Source organism: Xenia sp. Carnegie-2017, unplaced genomic scaffold (assembly GCF_021976095.1).
Source record: "Xenia sp. Carnegie-2017 unplaced genomic scaffold, XeniaSp_v1 HiC_scaffold_6, whole genome shotgun sequence".
Lineage (NCBI taxonomy): Eukaryota > Metazoa > Cnidaria > Anthozoa > Malacalcyonacea > Xeniidae > Xenia > Xenia sp. Carnegie-2017.
In genome coordinates, this window is record NW_025813526.1 from 16,444,486 (window position 1) to 16,465,146 (window position 20,661).

Here is a 20,661-nt window from a genome sequence, read left to right on the forward strand (position 1 = left end):
TTGAAAATACAGAAAGAGTGCTGTACTTTATATCATACATTCTATTCCAGCTTATAAACATTGTTATTATTGCGTTCCAGTTTTTCAGTGAATGGATAAAAGTTAAAAAGAGAGTTTACCATAGTTTTGCATTTGTGCCAACTAGATAGTTCAGGCTTCTTTAAAACCTTCTGTAATTTTATTTATATTTTGAAAGTATTAATTTACTGGAATTTTCACAATCAAAGTTGAAAATTTAACCATGTTCAATGTTTGACCAGTAATGTTATTTTTGACATCACTACGAGAATTTTTCTCTTGTATTTTGTTTAATTAGATGTTTTTGAACATTCACGACTCGAGATGCCACTGACGTGTGTAATGTGATAAAATTACTCTGCTTTTGTGTATAATAGTGTCTTAAAGATTGTACCGATGACGTAAGATCTACGTTCTCGTTCTAGTTTTTTTTTAATATAACGCTGCGGCAAATATTCACAGACTTTGGGTCAGCAAAATGCACAGAGATCAAAATTTTTTAAGCATAAAATAAATTACCAATTCACGAATTACGTTTAAATTCTTCTAAGTTATCTAAAACTATAGAATTCCGTTCATAAAATTTATCACCCCGATGGTGGCTACGAAGGTAAATGTTTTGAGGCCGCAAGCAACGGACTATTGTGTATGCTAGTATTACAATAAATAGTGCAAACACAATAATCTACTCAATGTACAAATTTTCTCTTTAAACAACAACTTGTAGTCGTAAAAAATAACACACATATAACAGCTCCAAGTATGGGCAAATGAATTTTTTAGATTCTTTCGATTGCACAAGTCTAATAGTACTGTGCGTTAGTGTTGTATATTTGAAAAAACTTGTCAAGAAAGGCATAAGGGTCAACAATGACAAAATTGAAATATCAATGACATTCTTTAAAATTTTATAAATAAATTCAAATCTCTTGCGAAAAAAATGTAGTTTTATACGTGGGTGCTTACATTTAGTTAAAAGATTTCAGTTTAGAAGTCACATGAATGCATAAAAATTTTAGCTCTTTTGGATTTATGTTGTTCAAGGTAAATGCCTTTCAAACAAATAGTAAGGAATAAAACTAATACTGAGTAATATAACTAGTTCACAAATCAATATGGTGTAATAACGCCACTGCTGCTCACACTTGTAAGTTTAAATATTTTCTCAAAAATAGCCCGACAAAAGGCAAACATTTGGAAAAAAGTTTGTAACCACATTCGTTCTGTAAACTAACAAACACATCAAGGATCTGTTGTTATATAAGACCAAAATAATGGCATTCATCTATAAAAAAGAAAATTGTGCACGCTGCAAAAGAATCTAGAGCTAAAGCCCATTGATGTATAATACTGAATATGAAGTATAAATACATACATCTAAAAGCTTTTTCACGTTGTTCACAAGCTTTTTTTAGGTTTTCTTTTCTTTCTTATTTGCTACTACTTTCCTTCTCTAGTAGACTATTATAGTACTACATGTAAACAGAGCCTTTTTTGATTTTTGTTACTAGGGTATTATTTTTAAATATTTAATATAGGGTGGCATCTAGTGATGAACATCGTGCAAAACTTGGACCATTGAACGTCTTTAAACAAGATCTGAAAAGTCAAAGATCCATTGGTGTCATAGAAAAAAATACTTTTACTTCAAAAAAAAATCTTGGCCACTCTAATTAAAGCTAAAGAATGTAAGAACGAAGAAAAAGGTTAGTGAATAACGACATATTAATTAAATGACTTCTTGTTATAAGTATAATGACCAGGGAAATACCATGTGGGAAGTGAATTTATTTTATAATGACTAAAGCACACGAAAGTGCTTTCAAAAAACTATCAAATAATCTAGATATGAAAAAAACACACACACAGACAAAGTATCCGAACATAAGGACAGTTGAAATAATATTACAACAACTGGTGTTTCCTTGAACGTTAAGAGAGACGGCTTTATTTTGTTAATTAAGAGGCTTTCGTTAATAAGAAGTGCTCGCTGCTCGGGTGTCTGAGCGAGAATAAAGAATTTGAAAACCATCGTAGGAAGCTGCGTGTCCGGTGGATTTAAGATGGGATAGATTAAAAACGTATAAGTATTTTTAAAAAGATTTCTGGTCAAAAAGTTGTGTATAAGTGCCCTGAAATTCGAGTGTCTAAAACGACGGAGGCATGCATGGTTTGACTCACATACGTCGCGGGACAGCATCGACACTTAAGAGAAAAGACAGTGTTTTCGTAATTTTTCCTTAAAAGAACAGGCTGGAAACTCGTTTGTTTGATCTAAAGAAGAATCTTATGTCAGAGTTTGGGAAAGCAGCACAACAACGACGGTTGATTTGCGTATGCATTTGAAATAGCTCAGTGTAAACCTGTAAAGGGAAAGTTAAAATAGAGTATTTTTCAAGCTTGTGTATGAAAAGACTACTTGGGTTGAAAAACTTTGTGAAAGAGCATTTTATAGAGTATCAACCATGTGACAAGGAAACACATTGTAAATGAATATTTACGTGCTTTTTCGATTTTGTTATAGACGTTTTTTAAGTGGATTAGATGGATTAGATTAGATTTAGTGGATTAAAAAGGGATGAAATAAACAAACTCTTATATACTGCGTTTACATGTTACTGAAATGAAAGTGTTGAAGTTGATAAAAAGGCCAATGAACGTAGGTTTTCTGTATATAGAGGTGTAGTATAGAGCTTTCTCTTTTAACGGTAAATGATTTTCTGAAGACATGGAAGTTTTTCATTGCATTCGATTTCACTTTTGAACTTAAAATTGGGGTGTCGGCGGTTAAATTAAGCGACCAAAGAGTTGCACATGGTCAGAATCACGAAAAAGAAGAAATGATCCATGGTAATATGTTTTATAAAGCAAGGGCGCAAAGTAAGAAGGAAAGTTTGTTTGAGCCATGTGTCTTCGTGCAATGAGAAGAATGTAATCGCGACCATAGTTCCTAAGTGGCTACCCATAGCAACGCCATCAACTTGGTGGTATAGTTGACTGTTAAATATATAAAAAATGATAACTTTTAAATGCAAGGTTTAAGAGTCAAGTTGGGGCAAATGAGATCTTAAAAAGAGTTATGGCGTTGAAACAAATGGTTAGTAATTATTTCAATGATTTCGTCAATAGTGATGTCGGTGAAGACGGAAGAGAGATCAAAACTGCCAAATGACAATTAATATGAGTTTTGAAGTTCGAGGACAAATGTTCTTTGATGAAAGAAAAGTTTTAAATTGTTTGTCCTTAACATAAAACTTCTAAGTCTGAGTTCAATTTTGCCACTTCCTTTCGTGATATTTTTTGCAAACGATGAAAATGCAACACAACTAAATTTAAAACAACTGATTTTCATCAATTTTCCGAGCCTTGATTTCTTTAGCACGGATTCTCGTTGATGGAAGACGTCAGATTCTGAGCATCGGATCTTTTCTTTGGACATTTAAAGTTTGTTGGCCATTGATTTTTCTGGTAATCTTAATATGTTAGGGCCTTCCAGTTTTCAAAGAGACTTCAAACCAGTTTTCATCTGCAATGATTCACTAAATGAACGGTAACTCAACATGAGGAACACTTAGTTACTTCAAACGAGAATCTCTTGATTTTGAAACCAAAAGTTGTTTTCTAAACGATACATCGCGTAATAGAACGTGCATGCGAGCATGCGCAAATTCTCAAAATATATATGTAGTAATGGTATTCAACAGCCTCCATAAACAGAAAACATCTTTTATTTTTAATTTCTTCAAAATCGAAAAATATCTAAATACGTCTTACCAAAAGTTCTTTCAAATGCGATGGATAATTTTTACTTTGACCTTACATTCATTTTTACATATTTTCCAATCAATTTTTGCTTTTACACACCAGTTTTCAACTGCTAAACAATTGAATCAAACCGGCAATCATGTGAGGTTAATTGAAAGCGCTTTCTTCATGCTTTCAATTTATTTAAGGTGAAAAACAGAGGTTAGTTTTATTTCATTAAAATAGTTCTTATTTTTAGCAAAAGATTGCTCAGAGCTTTACAAGAAAGGTAAAAGAAAAAGTGGAATCTACAAGATTGATCCGGACAATCGAGGCAGTTTTAATGTATGGTGTGACATGAAGACATCAGATGGTGGCTGGACCGTGTTTCAACGTCGTCTTGATGGTAGTGTTGATTTCTACAGAGGATGGCAAGATTACAAAATGGCTTTGGAAATCTAAAATCCGAGTTTTGGCTTGGATTAGATAAAATAAGCAGACTGACATCTAGAACACAAAACAAACTTCGGATTGACATGGAAGACACTAAAGGAAACAAAAAATACGCCGAATATGACTTCTTTTCTGTTACAAGTGAAAAGCAGAAATACAAGTTGGGCCTTGGAAAATATTCAGGTAGAAAATGCTGTTAGTAGTAGCAGAGGCGTAACTAGAACGTTAATTGTGTGTGTGGTGTATTCATATATTCAGTTGTGCATTACTGATATCTTTTGAAATTCAAATCACTTTCAAAAGAAATCAGTAGGGCACAACAGAATATAAGAATATGAACCCACCCACCCCCAATTAACGTAATAGTTGTCCAATGGAATAAAGAGTTTGTCTGTTTTAAAATTAACAAAGGTCTCATAAAGTATGTCTTTTTTCATTCTCTAGAAATTAAACATTTTGATTAGTTTTTATTTTATCATCCAATGCTTGAATTGATATTGCCTAGAAAAATATTCTTTAGTTGACAAGCAACTTTTCGATTAGATGACTTGTAGAAATTTATTTCCGCTGCACTCACACAAACAAAAGCCATATTGTCGATTGTTATTTTTTTATAAAACAGAACACATATAAAAATCGCTTGTCGGACATGAAAGTGTAACATTCAAGTGGTGTAACATTAACAATTTAGGTTTTTAAGATTTTATAGATAAAAATACAAATTGATGAAAACATCTTTCCAGAAAAAGAAACAAAATTTTTCATGATATGACTTTTTGCTCTAAAAGTCAGTCAGCATGGCTATATAGTAACAAATTCTTTTAAGAATAGTGTATTGAGACATTCATGAGAAATTCTAAGAGGTATAAATTTTAGACGTGACATAAGCTTTTCGTTAGCTGAATCGTTCTGAATACACATTTAGGAACAGCTGGTGATTCGTTCAGTTCCCATAAAGGAATGGCATTTTCGACAAAAGATTCTGACAACGATAAAAGCTCTGGCAATTGTGCAATCGTGTTTAAGGGCGCATGGTGGTATGAAAGTTGTCATGCTTCTAATTTAAACGGGATCTATCATCATGGTAAACACTCGTCATATGCTGATGGTATCAATTGGCATGCGTGGAAAGGCCATCACTACTCCTTGAAAAGCACTTCCATGAAAATACGATCTCGTAATTTTTTACTTAAGAAGTGAGAACTTTCGTTTCTTTTCATTTTTTGCTTTTAATATCATAGTGCATGCATACAAACTTGAAACTGTATACTTTAGAATGAACTTCATTAGTTTTTTTATACATTTAAGTAGCTACATTTCATTTAACTTTCTTGAATGAAATATTGTTCTTTTTGAGAAAAATCTGATTAATAATGTATATTTTGTGTCATTTAACGTCTTTGTTGGCCTAGCTTTTAATTGACTCAACCCAAGCAACGCCACATTGCTTACAACACTGGGATGTAGTAAAATTTAAAATTTCAAAATTACAAAATTTCACTTATTATTTTAAAATTTGCATTTCCAAAAATACAAAAGTATGTTGTATTTATATACAGTAATTTTGCTGGTGTAATATTTACCAAAACCCTGGTTGTTATTTAGAAATGTTACGGTCACATACTGGGATGTGGTAAAAATTTCAAATGTCGTGTTTTATACCAATTCACTTATTAGAATTTTACAAAAATTTGCATTTTCAAAGTGTATCAAAAATATGTTGTGATTTGATACAGTAATTGTGCTGGTGTAATATTTACCAAAACCCTGGTTGTTATTTAGAAATGTTACGGTCACATTCAATTAAGGGTTAAATAAATGGCTGCATCTAATCAAAAATATTTTAAACAATTCAAAAATAATTAATTATTTAAAAACACTTCAAGCCTTTGATTGACAAACATTGTAAATAGAATGAACATTATAAGGAGACGATATTTGATTAATAGCTAATTCGAACCAAATAGATCTGTTCATTACTGCTGCCTATTTTCAGTGATTTTAAAATTTGGGATACAGCACCTACCTTACTTTTCCGCTGTACTATAATTCACCCACTAAAAAATACGCTAATCTTAGTACTGCACGAAATATATTTCGTCTAAAAAGGGTTTCCTAATTTCTATTAAATTTATTGTCAATTTTAACATATAGAGTGCCATCTTGTACAGCCTTTTATTGCTGGTTATGATCAAGTTCATACGTTTATTTGTTATTATTTGTCAACAGTGCTAACAGAATTTTGTCTCTAAGCTTTATTTCTTCAAACTAAACAAAACACATGACATTGTAGATACTGTAACACAGAGTAAGCCATAGTAAAATTCACTCAATTTTCAATAGGTAAGTAAAACTTTAGCGCTTTACAATAAAAGTTAGTGCCCTTTTGAGCAATTAGTAATACTGCCTTGTAGAATATTTTTTATTTTCGAACGTCTGTTGCTATGGCGATACACTTATATCATCTTTAAGAAAATAATCGCTCAAAAGTCTTTTTTATTATAAAACATGTAAATACTTCATCTAATTTGCATCATTATACAACCAACTTGACTTCTCTGTTTTAAAGTCTTTGTTTGTTAAAGCACGCAATATTTTTTTATTAGAAACCTCTTTCTCTAATATAGATGACAAATGAGGAGCTTTAGACTACATTGACGTGGAAATCCGTAACGATCAGATTTAGTTAACGACCGCAGAAGTATTAAGTCATGATAACATACGACTAGCTAATTTTTTATAACGAAAAAAAGTATATTTCAACAGCTGAAAACTGATTGCAACAAACAATAAATATCACTTGCTCTCATGAAAAGGAGTTGAGACAAAATTTTTGTAGATAGAACGATATAGCTTTTGACCATATGGTCAAAATGAATTAATATGCAGGAATTTCAAACTTAAGTCAACATCCGTTGAATCAAAATGTATGACAACCAAGAAAGCTATTCTTAGGTGAAAACATTTTTTTATAACTTATTGTGTTGCTTGATAAGTGTGTAGGACATCATAAAGAAGTTTTTAGTGGGTAACTGTTATCATTTTGTAACTAACTTCTTTCTGAAAACATGGCTGTCTCGTTTATCTTTTCAATACTGGTTGTTGTCGTTGTATCCTCAAATGTTTACACGTACAAATTTGATAAATCATTGAAAATTACCAGCCTTTTTTACGAGTAATGCGAAGTGAAACCTGTATATGCAAACTGTTGTTATACGGTCGATTATTCTTCCTGATCCTGACTCTCTTTACTTACACCACAAAGTTGTTTCTCACATTTTGCATAATTTAAACATGATTTGGCCATGTGCTGTTATGTTTTCATAATTTTTGTTTCGTCAAATAAATTCGAAGTGATGACCCTTAGTAATGACAGTGGTTGCTTCTAAACTTTCACCACAAATTTAGAGTTTTATTATAAGTCTTCATTCCAGTTCACTCGAATTTGGTCAACGGAAAGCATCAAACTTTGCGTTCAAACATTGCATTTTTGCTTGTTTTGATGCAAATTTGACTTTGAGCGTGATGTTTTAATGATGAATTGAATTTTAAAGCTTCTTATATAAAAATTATATAAGAACCAGAATATTTCCAGCTTGAGTTTTACATTTTTATTCTTTCTTTGCAATAATTGCGTATATAGTTTGACTAATGAGTAATACGTTTATAACAACCTATGAACCTATATAAACTAAATCTTATTGGGTGCTGCATCCTTGACATAGTCTGTGGTTTTGAAACTAATGCAATATTACCAGAACGCACATAATATGAGGAAAACATTTTTCATTAAGTTAGTAAAAGATGAAATACACTGCAAGTAAAAATATGGCAAGTACGCAAAATTCTGAATAAAAAGCGTCAATGAAGACAATATTGTGTTGCTGGTTGGCCAAACGGAAAAAGTTGCACAAAAAGTCAACACACAGAAGATGTCTCAGTACATTGTTTCGTCATGAAAGACTGAGTAAATGGACAAAATTTGTGAGGAGACATCGGTCAAAATTCGTTCGGCAGCAGTACTCTTTGCTATGCTTAATGCATTTCGCTGATTCTGCATTCACAGTGAACGTAGCTGTTGCAAAATCACTTAATATGAAACGACAATGACGCTCTGATGCTGTTCCAAGCATTGATTCTGTAGAAGGGACTTCAACCAAAAGTGATGAGAGTAATTGCGACTGCAGAGTTGTAAGTACAAAATTAAACAAGTCAAACAACATCTGCTAGATAGTAGGTATATGCATTGAGAATAAGGTGCTTTGCAGGGAATTTATATATTTTTTTTTGAAATGACAGGTTCTTTACTAAGTAATCAGACCTTGACCCGTTAGTCTCGTTACTTCATATACAAAGTTTCATTGTTTTCAGTCATTTGAAATTTACGCACTATTATCTTTCCTAAAAATTTCCTAAAATCGTTTCATCATTGAGAGTATTTCCTCGTCAAGAGTAAATAAAGCATTTTCTAACGTTTGCTGAAATTATTAATAATAAATGGGTATACAATTTTACAAATCATGCTACATTTTTATAATGACTTTTAATATGCTTAAAATGAAACAAATTTAACAGCAAAATGGACATTCCTCATTTTACCATAGAAGTGAAATTGCCAGTAACAACGTTAACTTTTTTGTGTCTAAAATTTCTAGATAGTTTGAGAATCTTGCAGGCTTAAATACTTACTGGAATAAAGTTCGCTAAGAGCTGAAAGCAATTGTTACAAATGTTACATCACTAACATATTTTTTACATTCTTCTACGCAGATATGCATTGAGTTGCATGCATTATTTAATGCTAATAATCATTGTGACACTTCTCAAACAACCAATGAAACAAAGCGACAATCTGTCATAAAGAATGCTCATTTTGTGCATTTGTTTCTCACACAGAGATTAGAAAGATTATTAAGCACTGGTTTTATGAAATATATGGTACAAAATGGCAATGGTTCAGGTATGAGTATCAAAAGAGAGAGTATCCATTGTAATGGAATTGCAAACTGAAAATATGATCCTGGTTTGGGGTCTCAATACCTTCTGTATAATTTAAATTAAATCTTGTCCTCAAATGATAACAAAATCTGAACTCGATAAATAGTACTAATGAAATATTTTAGATTTGTAGTTAATTAACGAATTGGTCCAGGCCCATTGATAGTCAGGGAAAGGAGGGGCTCGCATTTATAGGTTTATGATATGCAATGCTCTCTTTTTCAAAGAATAGTGCTCAAGTTTTTTCAAAGAATTATACAGAAGTATCCATTTAATTAAATGCAAACTGAAAATTTATCCTGGTTTGATGCTGTTCCAACCATCTAATTCAAATCCGTACTAATGTTTGAAATTCATTACCAATAAATTAAAAAATTAATTTTCTTACTTTATTATGCATTGACTTTGATAAGTAGCTTTATTTATTATTAAACAATGTAAAATGAATATCTTGCTAGATAGTTTAATTTTAATTGATGCATTAAGAATAAGGTGGCTTTGGTTCGACTGGAAATTTAAATATTTCATTGGTCAATATGATCAGTGTTCGATCTAAATAATCAGACCTTGACTCGTATAGAGTCACTTACTTCGTAATTGGTTCGTTTATTGTTTACTGTCATTTGAAATTTCGACTGATAGCCAACTGAACTAACATAGTCAAGCTCACTGTCTGAATTGAATGTTTGATCGTTTCATAGTAATTTTTTAAAGCATGATAGAAACTAAATTACAATCACATGGAATTTATAGAAATTATTTACAAATTCATATATTGACATGAATGCTGCTTTCCAAACTGGGAATTTTACAAATTTATGGATTAATTTTAGAATCTGCGACATTTCAGTCATTGATGTTCAAAAGAAGCCAACTTTGTTTTATCAGCAGAAATTTACATCCAAAATCGTAAGTAAAGGACAACTGAAGTATGCATGAATGTAATATATCAAAGTCAATTTATGCGAGTGTGTGATGCGATTTATGTTAATATGGCGTATGGTAAGCAGATTGATGCTTCTAAAATGTTGTTAGGACTTTTAGCTATGATTTCTTTAGTGCTTGGAATCGTGACCGTTATATGGCAGCGAAATCCTACATTCCTGAAAATATATTTCAATGGACAAATCTGTTAACCATTCTATTATTTACTTTATCATAAAAATGTTTCTTTTCAGTTTATGCATTGATCATTCAATCTGAGTTATATGCATATTGTTTAAGATGAAAACTAACATTGATTACATGAGAGGCTGTTTACATAACCATTTTGAGTCTTCTGATCCATGAAGCGACAATTTGACTGGAATGGTCATAAAAGTATTTGCTCATTTTGCTCATTTGTTTCTCACACAGAGATTAGTTAATCTAGGACTCATACCAGATTGTTTGCCATAAATTCCAAAGGCTATTGATGTATGAATAGCATTTTCTATAAAGTAAAAATGTCTTTCCATGTATGCAGATAACCTTGAAATTTGAAAACAGCAAAATTTTTGATGTCCTAGGTAATTTTTCTCTCAGTATAATTTCTAAACTAAATTATTTCAGATTTAATTTAAACTCTTTGTCCTCAAAAGATATTTATCATAACCAAAGCATGAACATCCAATAACATTCATGTAATTACTAATAAAGAAATATTTTAGATTTGTATTTAAATAATGCTATTTGGTGCAAATACACATTTGATAGTCAGGAAATGGATGGCATTAAGCTGCCTTTGTAAATTTTATGATAATGCAATGGCTGAGTTTTTTCAAAGAATTTGCTCACTGTTGTTTAAATGGTTACAAACTTGCATGGTTTAGTCTGACCATCTATAAACTGTCACTTGTCATACCAAACTAATTTAACTCATTACATAGAGGTTTGAACTCTAACTATCTGACAACTTGGTAGAAATTTTCTACATCTGTTTTGAATAGCATTATTGTAAAATAAATTTTACGTTCCAATTAATCAAATTTAACATTCAAATTGTTCATCTATTTTTTTTTAATTTTTTTACCAAAACGATGCATAAATCTTGTAGAAAAAATTGTTTTTCTAAAAATTTTAAACAGAAAATATTTTAAGATAAACTTAAGTCAATATATTTAAATTAAATCTTGAAATCTAACAAAATATGTCGGTAAATAGTACTAATGAAATATTTTAGATTTGTAGTTAATTAACGAATTTCATTGATAATGTTGCATTTATAGGTTTATGATATGCAATTTTTTCAAAGAATAGTGTCAAATTTTTATTATATTAGGTGATGCTAAAAATCTTCCTTTATGTTCAATATATGTTGGTTAATTTAATGAAGTTCATTGTCTCAATATTTATCATACACACCATAAAATGAAACACTTATCAACAAATAATATCTTTGACAAAGCATTTCGCGCTAAACGCTTGGTCAGTGTTTGGGACCATACGAGAACACTTGGAAGTTGGAAACTGACAACGAAAAATTTTAACATAAATGACTCAACATCCTAAAATTCTCAAACTATTGGGTATCAATTCATTTTAGCATATTTTCTTACGATAAAAATTTATGTGAGATTTTCACGATAAATTATTCTACCGACAAAGATCCTTGTGATACATCAACAACTCACTGGATGTTTACTATCTTTATATACAATCGTTGATCAAAGATTACTTAAATACCCAGAAAATGCGTATTTTTTATTGTGAAAAGCTGAAGTTACATCTGTGTGCAAAAATTGAGTGAATTTAATCATCGTTTACTCTATTTTGTGGTATCCAAAACATAAAAGCCTTAAATTCCGAAAACCTTTCGTAAGTATTGTGATGTGTGTGTACTAATATAGTATGTGCATACTGCATAATGTGATGTGAATGCACTTTTGTATTCATTTACAAAACGTCCAAGTAATAAAACTTACTAGGCTATATATCTAATGATGTAATTTGTTTTTGTATGTCTATTGTATTTTGCAAGATATTTGAAAATAAACAAACACTTCCGGAAATCACTAAAATGTAAATTTTGTTACATGTAAACGGCGCCGTCGTCAAGAAAAATGAATTCTTGCAAAACGAGTTTTAATAATCATTACATTTGTGATAATTTTTTGCTTGGAAACAGTGAAACATGCAGCTCTATATAACTATTGTCTTCTATAACATGATTGCTAAGTCAATATGGTGATTTTTAATTTATATGGTTAAAATACGTCCTGTGAGACTGGTTAATATTAAATCAACATAGCACATTCCCGTCTGTTTTAACGGAAATTGGCGTTAATATTAAGCTCGGTTTCCATATAATCATCGAACCGCCAAGCGACGAAAAATAGCGATTTTGGCGCAGCGATTAAATGGAAACAATGTTGGACGATTAGGAACCAGTTCTATCTCGACGATCGAATTTTGCGAGCGGCAATGGGCGACGGTTGCTATTTGTAATGGAAACCGGGAATCGGACGTTTCGATGATTCAACGCGCAATAAAAATTATTCATACCATGAATTTATACTGAAATAAAACCAAAATAGGCATTGCATTTCTAGTTCTTCTAATAATAAGCATCAATCATCGAATGTTGCTCTTGTAACGGACACCTTCAATGATTTACGACTGACGTTTATGTTTAAAAGCTCAAGAGCAGCTCAAAATATTTTGTTCAAGTTTTAGATTATACAGATTTTTAAGAAATATAACCATCTGGGCAGGTCTAGATGACGTGTACATGCTATAAGAGAAATATATACATTTAATCTATCTTAGAAGTAAATTGTCCATTGTTTTATTTTGGTCCCCTGTACTCGAAGTGCGCACAAATTTACCTAGTACCCATGCTTTTTAGTGTGTTGACGATTGGCGATCATATGGAAATCACGGGTATTTCATAATTTTTGACAGCTTATCAAGTGGGCTTAATAAGAAAATTGAGTTTTTTCACACGAATGATGATTCGGCGATTATATGGAAATGAGCTCCATACTCCTTCTTCAAAGAAGAAAGTGCAGGAAATTGCATTTTGTATGACAAAAAAGGATATGAAGTAATTATCAAATTAATATGTAATGCTTAATTTTCGGCTAAGAACATTTAATTTCTTAAGAAAGGTCATTGTTTGCATAATTTTCACCATTTGTTTCTTCAACGTGTCATATTTTATTGACTGTTAAAATCTTCTGTAAACTTCCGTTTCAGCAAAATGCGTATCAGATAAAATTCGCTCTTAATTAGGGAAACTGCAACAAAAGCAAAGGTTCGTTGAATATTTAGGTGCAGTTTAACTTTGAAGTTAATTGTTTTTTGGTGAAACATTTTGGAACGATTTCTTTCTGTAAAGATGGCTTACTCCAACTTTATTTCATTATTGATTATTTTAATTGTATTCAGTAATGTGCACAGGTAAATATAAAGTTTCTCAAAGTTTTGTTGTACGTGCTAAAAGACTTAGCTATGTATAGATGCGTCAAGCATATAAGCATTCAAAAGATGCATCATATGCGACGGGTAGGAGCTTAGTTTGGACATATATTTTCGAACGTTATTTCATTTTCTCAATGTTACGAATTCCCGCATAGTTGTGTATTACTGTTCTACAATAAAAAAAAGATACCTTTCTGGTATTGTTGAACTTTTGATGATTAACGACAGTCAATAATGCACGCGTTCTGAAAGTCGACGGTTGATTTCCGGGAAAAAATAGCTCCCGCGCTTTACATCTTATTTCATTTTACGTTTCAAATAATTTTAAAGATAAATTCATTACCATTTCGAACGAAACGATTTTTGATAACATGTTTATATCTCCAACAAATTTGTCTTTAAAATGCTTTTGATTAAAAGTATTATACTTTAATTATTCAACCGATCAATTGAACGCATGTTTACAAACGTAGAAACGGACAATATTATAAAACTGTAGTTTTGTTTCCATTATTTCCTTTATAACATTTTCATAGAACCTTATTTCCGATGATTCTACGCGACTGCGATAAAATGATGTATGGTTTCGCCTAGAGCAAACGCTTCATCGTGTTCATAATTCATATTTCATGGTTAAACTCGCACCATGCGTTTAAATTATTATTGACGTTTTGTTAAATCCACATCGATATTTCAAGTAATAATAAAAGCTGGAACGAAAATAAATACATGCTTACACAACATTTTTCTCACCGTGTGACCATAGAGCGCAAGATAAAAAATGTGAACCGACCGGCTAAATACGGCACGGTGAATCCATTTCATGTGTTTTTCGCCAAACGAGGTATTTATAATTGATGTCGGTAATCACTCGATTTTAGCATCTACTGTATTACGTTATTTAGGCCGCATTTCATAAAATCCCCCCCAGAATTGTTAACAGACAGACACTAATCGAGATTTCACCAGTATACAGGTCGCGTTGGGGAAAAGGTCCAGTCATGTCAAGAATAGTGTGCTGCCACGCCTCAGCGTAACTAGAAGCTACTATTAAAATGAAAGTGTTGCCTTGCCACACTAAATGAATACAAATTAAAGTCGAAGCAATGTAAAAAAAAATAATTTACTGAACAATTATCATAAAGATACTTCTATACCTTTAAATATTACCAACGAAAATACTCCAGCCATGTATGACAGCTTCTTAAAATATTTATTGTATTATTGTGTATAGTATTTTTGAACTGCTGATCCCTTCTAACTATTGTCACAACAATTAAAATAGGTTCACATGTGTAAAAAAAATTAACTTATCAATATCAGTTTTTTACAATCTAAGTTCTTGAAATTTTAAGTTCTTAATATTACAAACTATCATATTCACATTGACGTCATTGCTTAGAAAGTGCAATTGAAACGTAAACAAAGTCAAAACTAAAACTATTTAAGGTATGCAGAGTTAAGCTTTTTGTAAACTGTTTATTTGTGTCTATATTTTTATAGTATATACGTGCAGTTAACACTGTAGGCTTCACAATTTCCCATTTGATCAGTTTTTGGAATAACTTTTTTGAAGCATGTTATACATGTCGATGTGTATGATGCATTAAACACACCAAGAATTCATCCATGGACTGTTAATGTCGCAATTAATAGATTCTAAATTATTTTCAAATTCTTCTGTTGCTTCAAAGAGAATTTTTTTCTAACTGAGCTGCATTTTCATTTTTTGCAACTTCCACGCAAAGGTTTTGGAGCAAATACGTTTGATGCAGTTTCAGAGTGACTACATTGTCTTGCTATAAAATAAGTTTTACATGTAGGATGAGTCTTGTTTTATTTATCTCTTTTAAGTAAGTATAAGAAACTTCATAAGGAAATTATCTAGAGCATTTATTGGAGGTTTGAAAATATCAGTTGTCATTGATAAAGAATAGTTCAATTCAATCGTGCAAGATATAGATTCTAATTGAGGTATTAATTTCGTCTTTTAAAATTGCGTCTTTTAATCTTTCGTTTTAGCGAATATTCTGAAGTTGTACAGGAGTGTTGTACGTTTTTCATCTCTGTATGTTTTCCGGGCTGAAACAGACTCCTTTTAGGACTGTTTTTTTCTTCCTGGAGAGTGAGGTGAAATACCAGATTTTTTTTCATCGGGGATGTGGCGTGGATAAAACAATGCAAACATTCTAAAATTAAGAAAAACATACACTAAAAGCACATACTATTCGGTCTACGACAGATCATTGAAATCATTCACGATGTCAAATATTTGAAGTAAAATGCAAATTTAATAACTATACCTAAAGAATGTAAAGAATTGTAAAGATTTGTAAAGAATGTAGCAGCAAAATAAACTATTAAAAACAATTGAAGACATGAAAATGATTTTTGACAAATTTTTCTCAAAGGAACTGAGAAATCATAAATCGTGCATTTATTATAAAGTCATTGTCTTCATTAAAAGAATATTCCATACATGTGTAATTGTGGTCATAAATATTTCATAACAAGAACTTATAATCTTAAGTTGATATCAGTTTAATGAAAATGCACGTAAGAAAGCTTTTCTTAACTAGAAACATTCCTTTATAGTTTATTATGTTATTTCATCAGTGTTTAGCAGCCAAAATATTCCTAACTGTTATAATTTTTATCAATTTCGTCTGAAAATATTCATTGATTTTTGTTTTGCGCAGTTCAAAATGTGAGAGCTGATGATGACTTAATACAGATGGAGAGGAAAACACGCAGCGTTGTGGGTGTTGGTGAGTTGGAAAATACAGTCTAAAATTCCACATAGTTAAGAAAAGAAGAAATTAATGCTACTTTAATGTATCTTAATTCCTTTCATTAAAATTAATGTGTTTCATATTACTTCCTGAAATTCATTTTAAGTCATATTTTTTCAGCATACGTTGTCAAGTCCCTTTCTAGCGATATTACTTATTTGTCTGCCAAGACGACATGTAAAGCTGATGGAAAACAATTGTGTCCTTCTTTTGTCATTTGTCGAGATGGTAAATATCCAGTTGGACCAGTAAGGTTTGGTGATCATTGGACTCCTGTTAAAGACGCATATAACCAATGGCTTCAAATTGGTAAAAATACTATCTACCTGTATAGAAAATATAGTTACAAACATCCTCGAAAAAATATAATATTTAGTAACACTAGGGAGAAGGACTTCTGTTTGAAAGATAACTGGTTTCATCCTTTCTATTTATACCTTTTAAAAATAATTATTAGCTTCAAGACTTATTAACTAAAAGATTGATTTTATAAATGTTTTTTAGGCAATAATGGTCCTCATAAGACATGCATACTCCATTCTTCAGTAGGATATCTTCCTTCATGGGGAACTCAAACATCACGATATGCATTTAAGGGATATGTATACTGCTGTACTCCTCTCCTGTAAAATAAAAAAGTTGATGCTTATTTTCTATGAAATTTCTTTCGTTATACTTTATATAGTTGTATCTCATTTTGTGCACTGGTAGTGTTTAAAATAAATTCTAATGTTTTTTTTCTCTCTTCAAGATGCTGGTTTCTTCTCTTTTTTCGATAGTTTGTTTATGTTTTTAATATTTACGGAGTGCCAAATTAAAAAATTTCTTCAAAATCACAATCGATGTTTTCCACTATTATTTACAATTATGTGTCTAATGTATTTACTTTTAGGTCATAAGTATCAATAATGTTGATTCAGTACTTCCAAAGATCTCCACAAAGAATATAAAAATTTTGATCTTTTTGGAAAGCCTATTTCTATTCTTTGATTGTCATAATTGTAAAGACTATCTAGAAATTTTATGTTCCTTTTGCAGGACTCGTGCCATCAAAATTTTTAAATAGTCAAAGTTAACTTATGTAACATTATGTTTTCTTGCTAACTCAAGTATTAATAGCTATTATGCAGAAAATGCAAATATAATTTAAATGTATTCGCAAACAAAAAGTGACTTGTTATATACATGCAATCGCAGTAAACCTATAGACTGCTCGATTGAATCCATAAATATTTCAAGTTTCCATCAATACCTTAGCTTTAATTTGTTATTTTAATTGACTACAATTGTTAAAGATTTAATTCATTTTTGAAAACAAATCTAAGGACGTATATAGGAATTAAGTTGAATAATAGTGGAGGATTGGAAACTTTTTTCATGTATACTCGATAAACAACAAGTACCTTTGCTGCATTAACGATCAAGTGTAAATAATGGGCTAAGTCGCGGAGCTAAATCTAAACTTGGAAATGGATTTATGTACGTTCAAATAATTTTGTATAGAAAACCGAAACTCACTAGTGTACATTTGATTCTAATTATAAATATTGAATGCTAACACATGTTCAAAAATCATGGTATCAATTGGCTTGTGGAAAGGCCATTACTACCCTTGAAATCCACTTCCATGAAAATACGACCTCGTAATTTTTTACTTAAGAAGTGAGAACTTTCGTTTATTTTCATTTTTTGCATTTAATATCATAGTGCATGCATACAAAATTGAAACTGTATATTTTAGAACGAACTTCATTAGTTTGTCTATGCATTTAAGTAGCTACACTTCATTTAACTTTCTTGAATGAAATATTGTTCTTTTTTGGGAAAAAAATTGTTTAATAATGTATATTTTTGTGTCATTTAACGTCTTTGTTGGCCAAGCTTTTAATTAACTCAATCCCAAGCAACGCTACATTGCTTACAATACTGGGATGTGGTAAAAATTCCACATCTTTGCATTTGCAAAGTGTAGCAAAAATATGTTGTGATTTGATACAGTAATTGTGCTGGTGTAATATTTACCAAAACCCTGGTTGTTATTTAGAATTGTTACGATCACATTCAATTAAGAGTTAAATAACTGGCTGCATCTAATCAAAAATATTTTAAACAATTTAAAAATAATTAATTATTTAAAAACACTTCACCCTTTGATAGACAAACATTGTAAATAGAATGAACATTATAAGGAGACGATATTTGATTAATAGCTTATTCGAACCAAATAGATCTGTTCATTACTGCTGCCTATTTTCATTGATTTTAAAATTTGGGATACAGCACCTACCTTACTTTTCCGCTGTACTATAATTCACCCACTTATAAATAGGCTAATCTTAGTACTGCACGAAATATATTCGTCTAAAAAGGGTTTCCTAATTTCTATTAAATTTATTGTCAATTTTAACATATAGAGTGCCCTCTTGTACAGCCTTTTATTGCTGGTTATGATCATGTCCATACGTTTATTTGTTATTATTTGTCAACAGTGCTAACAGAATAAAATCAATTTTTTGTCTCTATGCTTTATTTCTTCAAACTAAACAAAACACATGACATTGTAGATACTCTAACACAGAGTAAGCCATAGTAAAATTCACTCAATTTTCAATAGGTAAGTGAAACTGTAGCGCTTTACAGTAAAATTAGGGCTCTTTTGAGCAATTAGTAATACTGCCTTCTAGAATATTTTTATTTTCGAACGTCTGTTGCTATGGCGATACACTTATATTATCTTTAAGAAAACAATCGCTCAAAAGTCTTTTTTGTTATAAAACACCTAAATACTTCATCTATTTTGCATCATTATACAACCAACTCGACTTCTCTTGTTTGTTAAAGCACGCGTTATTTTTTTATTAGAAACCTCTTTCTCTAATATAGATGACAAATGAAGAGCTTTAGACTACATTGACATGGAAATCCGTAACGATCAGATTTAATTAACGAGCGCAGAATTATTAAGTCATGACAACATACGTCTAGTTAATTTTTTATAACGAAAAAAAGTATACTTCAACAGCTGAAAACTGATTTTATCAAACAATAGATATCACTTGCTCTCATGAAAAGGAGTTGACACAAAATTTTTGTAGATAGAACGATATAGCTTTTGACCATATTGTCAAAATGAATTAATATGCAGGAATTTCAAACCTTAAGTCAGCATCCGTTGAATGAAAATGAATGACAACCAAGAAAGCTATACTTAGGTGAAAACATTTTTTTATTACTTATTGTGTAGCTTGATAAGTGTGTAGGACATCATAAAAGAGGTTTTTATTGGGTAACTGTTATCATTTTGTAACTAACGTCTATCTGAAAACATGGCTGTCTCGCTTATCTTTTCAATAGTGGTTGTTGTCGTTTTACTCTCAAATGTTTACACGCACAAATTTGATAAATCATTGAAAATTACCAGCCTTTTTACGAGTAATACGAAGTGAAACCTGTATATGCAAACTATTCTTATACGGTCGACTATTCTTCCTGATCCTGACTCTCTTTACTTACACCACAAAGTTGTTTCTCACTTTCTGCATAATTTAAACATGATTTGGCCATGTGCTGTTATGTTTTCAATAATTTTGTTTGTTTTGTCAAATAAATCTTTAGAAGTGTTGACCCTTAGTAATGACGGTGGTTGCTTCTAAACTTTTTAACACAAATTTAGAGTTGCTTGATCCAGTCCTATTTCAAGATCAGTAAAATTACTACATTGAGATTACTAATCCATAACGATGAATTTTTATCAATCATTACAGAACTATGTATTGAAGCAAACATGATTAAATCTTAACAGCATACGTCTCGTAGGTGTTTTGCCTTAACAAAAGTTTTTCTTATTAATTAAAAATTTTTCACGAGATGTAATATCTTGACCTTACACAACTCACGCTTATTAATTCATTCATCGTTATTAAAAATTAAAATGAAAGGGATATTCAATAACTGGTTAAAAGCCAAGTTTTGATAATGTTTAAGAAAAGCATTTCGATGGGATTAACACCCAATATTGTTTTTAAATATGATCAAGTTTCAGAGTTCTGCAATATTTTTTTATTAGCTACAAAATAAATCATTAATGACACTCCCAGACATAACATTGAGCAGTGAAAATACCGTTCTCTATAACAACAAAGACATCTTGAGTTTTTCATTTTTTATATGGTAAAGAATGCATTATTAATATGCATTATCTCTTGACAATGTTATCGTAATTCTTTAAAAACAGGAAATTAAAGTCTTATGAGGG

General features: G+C 30.9%; 1 protein-coding gene and 1 pseudogene across 1 annotated transcript; both read left to right on the forward strand.

Moving 5' to 3' along the window:
• Nucleotides 1-1,657: 1,657 nt before the first annotated feature.
• LOC124458055 lies at nucleotides 1,658-5,577 on the forward strand (annotated as a pseudogene).
• An 8,004-nt stretch (nucleotides 5,578-13,581) lies between these two features.
• LOC124457551 lies at nucleotides 13,582-17,156 on the forward strand. The gene is made up of 4 exons (XM_047007784.1): nucleotides 13,582-13,593; nucleotides 16,314-16,382; nucleotides 16,527-16,715; nucleotides 16,911-17,156. The coding sequence occupies exons 1-4, from the start codon at nucleotides 13,584-13,586 to the stop codon at nucleotides 17,033-17,035; spliced, it is 393 nt and encodes a 130-aa protein (XP_046863740.1). The 5' UTR covers nucleotides 13,582-13,583; the 3' UTR covers nucleotides 17,036-17,156.
• Nucleotides 17,157-20,661: the final 3,505 nt, after the last annotated feature.

Bases quoted from the DNA above. Each gene is read 5' to 3' on its own strand.
- LOC124457551 (XM_047007784.1), top strand. The intron at 16,383-16,526 runs GTGAGTTGGAAA...ATATTTTTTCAG, and splicing joins ACGCAGCGTTGTGGGTGTTG to CATACGTTGTCAAGTCCCTT. The intron at 16,716-16,910 runs GTAAAAATACTA...AATGTTTTTTAG, and splicing joins TAACCAATGGCTTCAAATTG to GCAATAATGGTCCTCATAAG.